The 9,398-nt window shown below is 39.3% G+C and overlaps 1 protein-coding gene across 1 annotated transcript; it reads left to right on the plus strand.

The window, feature by feature from the left end:
- Positions 1-1,175: 1,175 nt before the first annotated feature.
- On the plus strand, positions 1,176-6,744 carry LOC133043093 (zinc finger protein 42 homolog). The gene is made up of 2 exons (XM_061123966.1): positions 1,176-2,070; positions 6,446-6,744. Exons 1-2 carry the CDS (start codon positions 1,176-1,178, stop codon positions 6,742-6,744), a joined length of 1,194 nt encoding a protein of 397 aa, XP_060979949.1.
- The last annotated feature ends 2,654 nt before the right edge of the window (positions 6,745-9,398 follow it).

Raw genomic sequence — 9,398 nt, forward strand, 5'->3', positions numbered from 1 at the left:
AATTGACCAGAAATTGCACAATTTCTCCTTCAAATTTTGAGGAACAGCGTACACGTTTAGTCTCTTTCTACTGGGATCTCAGCATCGCTCCATAGAATCCAGTCCAGGTGTAAGACAGCCTCAAACTAGCTCCGGTTGACCCACGATTGACTGGGATGTTGCTCCTTTTTGAACGTAGCCCTCTCTTCTTTCCACCTCCTGGCAGGTGGATCACAACCTCCTAAACTTCTTCAGCAGGAATTGGACACCAGTGCCTGTGTCATCCAAATCACAGAGGACAGATAAACCACTCACAGAGAACTTCTTAAAGTCATAATCGCTCACTGGGCTTGAGTTTGAGAGAAAGACTGCCCCCACCCTGCCCTGAAATCAAAAAGAATGGTAGGAAACTGCCATGGAGATACTAAAACCCTCTGTAACATTAGTCTGATTAGAACAGCACGTTCTGAGCCAAAAAACAAACACACAGGTCACTGCTGCAAAACTGAGTCCATTACAACATCCAGTAAAACAGAAAATGTGTATATGATAAATACATTAATAATAACTCATCAGGAAAAAAATAGAGCTTATATAATGAATAATTGTGATATCATAATTGAATCACTATCTGAAAAGAAAATAGACTGCTAGCCCTGTCTAAATAGCATGTTTAAAATAAAAAGAGCAAAGGATGAAAGACTTCAATGTAAAATATATATATTAATACATATCTTATTAAATTATATTATATATATTAGTAATTTATTAAATTAATAATATATTAATATCTATTATAAAATGTAAACATTTTTTTTAAGTAGAAAAGTGCTAAGATTGAAAAAAATTTCTTCAAAAAGACCAAAGAAACTTTAAGAAACCATAATGGAAAAAGTTCTCAAAGTTGAACTCATCATAATACAATGTAAACAAAGGCAAGAAAATTGCCATAAATAGAGGACCATCAAAAGGAGGGTGGATCCAAACCTTGGAGCATAAAGCCAGGTTGATTTTAACCCTGTGTGGGGAGCTCTAGTAGCAGTTTCTTCTACATCTGACCTTCAAAAGGACTTGGAATAGGAGATAGAGTGCTTCGCATGGGTGCTTGCTGAAGACAATTCAGGCTGATCACTCCTACCTGGAAGTGGTTGATCTATCCTGGTGTAAACCTTCAAAGAGGGAATTAACAGGACACCATGGACCAGCAACTGAAGAAAAGGGGAACGACACCTAGCCAGAAAGGCCTGGGTAGAAGAGCTGCCAGTAGGGACAAGTCGCTGCCAGCCCAGCAGGAACCTCCTGACACGACATGGATCTTATGTGATGACGATGTGTGCTATGAGACTAGCTTCCGGGTTGTCAAAGAGGATTCCTTCTCTGACTGTTACATAGAATGCATAATAAGAGGTGAGTTTTCTGAACCTATCATGGAAGAGGACCCACTCCTTCAGTCCTTTGAATGTCTGAAAGAAGGACCAAAACAAGACCTTTCTCAACAGGTTCTTGCGGCAAGCTCACTTCTTGAATGTTCCTTGGAATACATGAAAAGAGATGCAAAACAAGAACTTCCTCAACAGATTGTTGGAGAGAATCCACTTCTTGAGTTTTCTGAGTACAAGCCAAGCAAGAAGCTTCCACCCGGAGGAATACCCAACGCGGACTTTTCAGAACCTAAACAGTTCATGGGATGTACAAGAAGGAAGCCAAGTACAAATAAAGAATATGGTGCTCCAGAAAAACATGTCTGTCCTCAAGATGGATGCATAAGAGAGTTCAAGAATAAAACATCCCTGAGAAAGCATCTTCGAGTTCATAATCCCCGAGATCATGTGTGTGCAGAATGTGGGAAAGCCTTCAAGGAAAGTGCAAAGCTAAAAAGACATTTTCTGGTTCATACTGGAGAGAAGCCATTTCCATGCACTTTTGAAGGGTGCGGAAAACGCTTTTCCCTGTCCTTCAACTTGCGTACACATGTGCGCATCCACACTGGGGAGAAACCTTTTGTGTGTCCTTTTGTAGGCTGTCGCAAGAAATTTATTCAGTCAAATAACATGAAAGCCCACCTCTTGACTCACGCAAAGGCCAACAGGAGTCTGTGAGAAAAGATTAAAAACTAATCATCAAACAGGATAGGCATATATTAACTAAAGAGTTACTGGGAACAAATATGCCTCATTGATAACTGGTTCAGAAAACAATTTTAAAATCAATATTGTGACCCTCAAGCCATTTTATTTTAATGTTACTAAGATGCTCCTCTAGTCTGAGATATTATTTTAGAACTTTGTGTAGAATTACAACATGCTTCTAACAGTAAGGTCAGTAATGAACTTACTTCAAAAGCATAATCCTTAATGTCTTAACAAATTGGATTTTTGGATATGAGACTTAATATCTCATACTATAAATAAGAAATTGATTTTTATTTTTCATTTTGTAGTTTTCAATCATTTAGCTTTTTCCTTTTAGCAAAATATTTAATACAAGTGATAATTCTAGAGAATGAAAATTTTTTAGTAGATTCTCAATAAATTAATGCATAGTTAAAATTTTTCAAGTTAAGCATATTGTTTAATCATTTTATTTTTTATGATTGTGTCAAACCATGTTAATCATAGTAGATGTAAATAGTTAGCTGATGATGTCAATCCATTTGAATCCATTTTAGATATTTTAAAATAAAAGGAAATAAAACCCCCAAAAAAAAAAAAAAAAAGAAAAAAGAAAATTGCCATAAATAATATTTGAAAAACAGAGATGGAGGAAATGTTTAAACTATATATAAGAAGCAGGAGGTTATATCGCTAATGTGAAAAAAAGAGCTTCTAAAGATTGATTAAAAAAAATAAACAATGGGTATGGACTGAGGTTCATAAAAGAAGAAATGCAAATAAAAAATGTATTAAAAGCAGTTTATAAAAGATGTTAAGTCTCACTAGTAGACAAGGAAACACAATTCAAAACAACACAATACTCTCACTTTTTCATATATAAGTGAACAAAATTTTAAAGATTTATAATATTCAACATAATGGGGTATAGAAGCAGTAGGGTTGTGAATTACAGCACACATTGTTTCTGTAATTTCAGTTTTGGAAATCTGTTCTATAGAAATAGACATCTTTCAAAAAAAAAAAAAAAAATAGGCCAAGAATGACTGAGACACATGTGCTGACCTAGAGGAATACCCAGAGTACACAGTTTAAATGAATAGAGTAGCAAGTCAAGTCATGTATCTAATGATGATCCTATTCCCCTTCCTAAAAGTAGGGGAGCACATGTATATAAATTCATGCAATTATATTTGTTCTATTTATTTTTACATGTAAAAAGATATTCACCAAGTTGACTTTGTCTTTTTATACTTTTTTGTGCTATTTGGCTTTAAAAAACTTTCTCATTTGTGAATTTTGAAAGAAAATTCCAACAAAGTGTGTGTGTGTGTGTGTGTGTGTGTGTGTGTGTGTGTGCAGCTGTGTAGTACAGTATAATATAGACCACTAATGCTCTAGTATTTCAAGGGAGGGAGACAGGTGTATGGAAAACACATGGCTTGATTGAAACTTGAAGGATGAACTTGGAAGAACTGGATAAACAAAAGGGGGCTTTTCAGATGAAAGAAAAAAGCAGGAAGGAAATACTATCTGGATCATTTAAACTCACTTCAAATATTCTAAACCACAGGTAACTGCATATTTGAAAAAAATCAATATATTTCATGATTGAAAATCAAAATCTGTATTTCCAGATTTGTCTGTGAACAAGCGATAGTGCTACTAATACACGATCCTGCATTAAGTAGAATTGTTGTCACTATCAGGAAATTAAAGACAAATTAGAAAACCCAAGGAGTCTTACATTTCTCGGCGTTAAGTCTACCTTTTATTTTTTGCAACCAGAAGTGATAAACTGCAACCCACAACAGCCCAAATAAATGAACTTCCTTTACCTTAGCATTCACCATCACCTTCATTCATTGCTGCCTCTATACTGTAAGATAATCAGACTTTTTAAAATTATATATTGAGTAACCAATATGAATTAACATCTGCATACATGTAAGCTGGAACTTCTTGCTCTCCAGAGAATCAGAGCTGGAAATAAAAGAATCTCTGTTTACCTAAGTTTTAATCGTCTGGTAAAATTTCTTTGGCTCTGAAGGCTGCAGGAAACAGGTGAGAGAAAAGATTAGTCAACTGGAACCAGGGGCGCCTCCTTTCTGTTTTGTTTTGTCTGAACAGTTAACCCTTACCTGGCCAGGGCTCTGACCATGACATCATGTTCAGAGACTACAGGAAAACTCAGTTAAGGCATTCACGTTACTTAACTAGCTGAACCTCTTTTCTGAGTTTTTTCTTTTGTGCTTTAAGAAGTCTTTTGTAAATCAAGAATTACTTACTGATTAACTCATTCAGTAGGACTTCCCTGATAGCTCAGTTGGTAAAGAATCTGCCTGCTATGCAGGAGACCCCAGTTCGATTCCTGGGTTGGGAAGTTTCCCTGGAGAAGGGATAGGCTACCCACTCCAGTATTCTTGGGCTTTCTTGTGGCTCAGCTGGTAAAGAATCCACCTTCAATGTGGGAGGCCTGAGTCTGATCCCTAGGTTGGGAAGATCCCCTGGAGAAGGGAAAGGCTACCCACTCCAGTATTCTGTCCTGGACAATTCCATGGACTGTCCATGGGGTTGCAAAGAGTCGGACTTAACTGAGCGACTTTTGCTTTCACTTACTCATTCAGTAAAGTAAGACACTAATATACTAAGCATAGTTCCATTTCTTGTGTGACTGGAAAATGTAAGAAAAGATAATATCACAAACAGAAATAAACTTGAAGAACAGAGTTTTTTTTTAGGCAGGGACATTCATTTCTACTGGGTGCCACCACCATTTTTGAACAGTTGACTGAGGTGAGAAAACCACCATTTACCAATTGTTCTCATGATAACTTTCTACCTGGGCTTCCCAGGTGGCTCAGTGGTAAAGAATCTGCCTGCCAATGCAGGAGACGCAAGGGGTGAGTTCAATCCCTGGGTTAGGAAGATCCCTGGAGAAGGAAATGGCAATCCACTCCAATATTCTTGCCTAGAGAATCCTATGAACAGAGGAGCCTGGAGGGCTACAGTCCATGAGGTCACAAGAGTTGGACACAGCTGAGCAACTGAGCACACACAAAACTTGCTTGCAGAATTGGATGAGCGAAATATTAGGGATGGTGTCAGGTGCTAAGGTGGTCTTATCCAAATGGAATTTGAGATGAAGTTTGAAGCATAGTTTGGACTGATATGTTAAAACAGGAAACATAATACAAATGTATTGTGATGCTTAAAAGTGCCAGCTGGACCCAGCTCCAGCACTGATGAGTTGCGATCTTGAGCAAGTTCATTAGCCTCAGTTTTTTATCTATGCTATGGGATAATTATAGCACTAATCAGAAAGAATTGCTGAGATTATAGTTCTTTCTTTCAACAGACACTTGTTGAGTACCTATTCTATGCCAAGGGCTTCCCTGGAGGCTCAGCAGTAAAGAATCTGCCTGCAATGCAAGAGACGAGGGTTCAATTCCTGGGTCGGGAAGCTCCCCTAGAGGCGGGCATAGCAACCCACTCCAGTATTTTGCCTGGAGAATCCCATGGACAGAGGAGCCAGGAGGGCTATAGTCCATGGTGTTGCAAAGAGTCAGACAAAACTGAAGTGACTTAGCACACATTCTATGCCAAATGCTATTCTAAGTACTAAGGATATAATAATAAGCAAAGTAGTTTAGATTTTCTACTTTGTTAGTTCTGGTTAAAGGAAGGATGAAAATAAGCAAGTCAACATACTAAGATTAAGAGGGACTCTTGGGACTTCTCTGGTTGTCCAGTGGTTAAGAATCCACCTTCTAATGCAAAGGATGTGGGTTTGATCCCTGGTTGGGGAACTAAGATCCCACATACTGCAGTGAGCCCCTGTGCCGAAAGGAAGATCCCACATGCCACAACTAAGACCCAACACAGTTAAAAAATATAATAAATACATTTTTCAGAAAAACTCCACTGAAGGTAAGTTCACAATCCAAAACCGTTTGAAAAAAAAAAAAAAGCAAGCAGTTCACTGTCAGATTTTTTTTTAAGACAAAAAATAAATGTATTCTCTGTAATGAGAACACTTAGGATTTACTCTCAACAACTTTTGTTCAGCATACAATGTTAATCAGATGAGTCATGTCTAGCCTTACATCCCTAGGACTTATTTATCCTATAACTGGAAGTTTATACCTTGAACCACCTTCTTCCAATTCCCCCTCCCCTCAACTCTGAACTATTTTGAGTTCAGATCAGTAACTCCTATCAGCTCTGATTTTGCTCTTTAAAGCCACAAAGCTCCTGCAGCCTCTCTTGCAGCAGTTCTTTAAATATTGAAGACAGCCATCTTCTCCTGTCGTCCCGTTTTCTCTCATTGTATTAAATCTTTGTTCTTCCTTCAGCCCTGTCACAGCAGTGTGTAAGGTCTCTTGGACATCTGAAGAGAAGCTTCGGGGGGTCGGTGATCACCCTGAGGCTGACCCAGAAGAAGCAAGAGCTCCAGGAGTGCTGTGGTCAGAGTCTGGTGAGCCAGGGCTCCATCTCCTCAGGCCAGGAGGTTATGAATCAACACAGGTTCATCAAACCTTTCTACACAGATCATCAGCTCCTCCACCTCCTTTCTGGAAATCAGAGACACTCCGAACAGAAACGAACACCGTTAGTGAGATTTGGGGTGAAAGCTCATCTCTCAAACTGTTGACGGGAATCTAAGTAAATCCTGCGCGGTGACTGCCTCAGGCTGTATCCTCTTCTAAAGGCTCCGGAAGAAGGCAGAGGTAAGCTCTTACCACCGAGTCAGACTACCTGACCCTGAACGTAGGAGCCTGGCTTTACTTTCTTTTCTTTTTTTTTTTTTCCATATTGTAGTGGTTTTTGTCATACATTGACATGAATCAGCCATGTACAGAACAGACTTTTTAGACTCTGTGGGAGAAGGCGAGGGTGGGATGTTCAGAGAGAACAGCATTGAAACAAGTATACTATCAAGGGTGAAACAGATCACCAGCCCAGGTTGGATGCATGAGATGGGTGCTCAGGGCTGGTGCACTGGGAAGACCCAGAGGGATGGGATGGGGAGGGAGGCGTGAGGGGGGATCGGGATGAGGAACACACGTAAATCCATGGCTTTACTTTCTTTCAAAGCCTGATAACTGGCCTTACTTCCTTCAAAAACCTAATGACTTATCATTTTGAAAATAACAGTCCAATTCTCCTTACTCTTGCTTTCCTCCAAGATTTTATTCTCCTGCTTTTTGCTTTGTTTTACCTCTAAACCCTACCTTTTCCCCCACCTACAGCCCTGCATTTCCCAATTGCCTTTTGGCAGCACAAAGAGCAGACGATAAAAGAAATCCACAGATTGCTTAACTACCTCCAAAAGGATCAAATATCTGAATGTTGAGAGATCTTGAGTTCTGTAAGTGGGACTCTATTCCCTTCACTAGACCTATGTAATAAATACATTTTAAAAGGTAGAAGATGTGTATATGTGTGTGTGAATAGTCAAAAACCAAATCAATTGCAACATTTTTTTCTACCCAAATACCATTTAGTAATTCTCAGCTATTTTTTGTACTGCTCCTCAACCTTAGAAGGTGATATTTCTGTCACTGTTTTCAACCTGTCTAAGTAGTTTGAGGAAAAATGGACAAAAAAATATCTGCCCACCTGCAGCTCTATGGACAAAAATCTGAGAACTGCTTTGAAAGTGAGAGGGGGTGGAGCGGGAAGTGCTCTGATCCTTCTGGTCACCTCCATTTCCAGAGTGGAAAAGGAAATTCCAGCATTCCCTTTCTCTTAAGGAGCCCCAAGGGGCAGGGATGTTTCCTGTTGTCTGATAATGATACTTAATATTTATCAACTATTTCTTCTGTGCTATGAGCCATTCCCAGAATAGAAGTGTTTTAACTCATTTAGTTCTCTCAACAAATTCATCAGGTCGCTGGGACACACAGGCAAGCTTTAATGTCATCAAGATCAGATGGCTGGGAAACTGAAGAAGAGGGATTTAAAGCTGAGTTCTGGCTGCTGAGTTCCAGCAGCTCAGCTTCCGAATCACACACTGCACTAACTTTCAAGACCTGACATTAAGTTAGCAGACATGTGGGAAAGAGCATTACAATAATTTTGCAGAGATTTATGTATTCTGTTTCCTTCTTATGATGCATTATGTATGCACTCTTAGAGTGTTCAAAGCCTTGGAGAACCATACTTCTGAAAACATATGAGTTTGTACATTTGAACTTTTATCATATGAAAACATAATCCCATTGCCAATATTTGCCAATATCCAAAAACACCCCTAATCCCTGCCTGAACCATCCCCTTGTCCAAACCCCTAGCCCATCTCCAATCCTCCATCTTCTGGCAGGATCATCCAGAGGTTTCCTGAAACAATTTAACCAGATGATTTCTAGAAGGCATAAATGTCATTGTGCATGAATGCTCAATCATGTCTGACTCTCTGCAGCCCCATGGATTGTAACCCACCAGACTCCTCTGTCCATGGGATTTCCCAGCAAGAATACTAGAGTGGGTTTTCATTCCCTCCTCCAGGGGATCTTTCCCACCCAGGGATCTAACCCCCATCTCCTGCATCTCCTGCATTGGCAGGCACATTGCTTAACACAGAGACACCTGGAAAGCCCTTAAAAAAATAAATGTCATGAAGAGAAGCAAATAGTGTGATGGTACAGAGAGTGCCAAGAGGTATATATTTGGTAGGATTATCTGGGAAAGCCCTTGAGGAGGTAATACCTGAGCTTAAATTCAGAGGTCTGGGGCACAATAAAGGATAGAAATGGTATGGACCTAACAAAAGCAGGAGATAGTAAGAAGAGGTAGCAAGAAAACACAGAACTATACAAAAAAGATCTTCATGACCTAGATAATCACAACGCTATGATCACTCACCTCGAGACAGACAGCCTGGAATATGAAGTCAAGTGAGTTTTAGGAAGCATCACTACAAACAAAGCTAGGGGAGGTGATGGGATTCCAGTTGAGCTATTTCAAATCCTGAAAGATGATGCTATGATAGTGTTGCACTCAATATGCCAGAAAATTTGGAAAACTCAGCAGTGGCCACAGGACTGGAAAAGGTCAGTTTTCATTCCAATCCCTAAGAAAGGCAACACCAAAGAATGCTCAAACTACCACACGATTGCACTCATCTCACACACTAGCAAAGTAATCCTCAAAATTCTCCAAGCCAAGCTTCAACAGTATGTGAACCATGAACTTCCAGATGTTCAAGCAGGATTTAGAAAAGGCAGAGAAACCAGAGATCAAATTACCAACATCTGTTGGATCATAGGAAAAGCAAGAGAGTTCCAAAAAAAACATCTACTTCTG

Source organism: Dama dama, chromosome 22 (genome assembly GCF_033118175.1).
Source record: "Dama dama isolate Ldn47 chromosome 22, ASM3311817v1, whole genome shotgun sequence".
In the NCBI taxonomy this organism is placed as follows: domain Eukaryota; kingdom Metazoa; phylum Chordata; class Mammalia; order Artiodactyla; family Cervidae; genus Dama; species Dama dama.

Excerpts from the sequence above, each read along its gene's own strand:
- LOC133043093 (XM_061123966.1), top strand. The coding sequence starts at position 1,176 with ATGGACCAGCAACTGAAGAAAAGGGGAACGACACCTAGCCAGAAAGGC. Across the intron at positions 2,071-6,445 it reads TCACGCAAAGGCCAACAGGA|CCCTGTCACAGCAGTGTGTA; the intron begins GTCTGTGAGAAA and ends TTCTTCCTTCAG.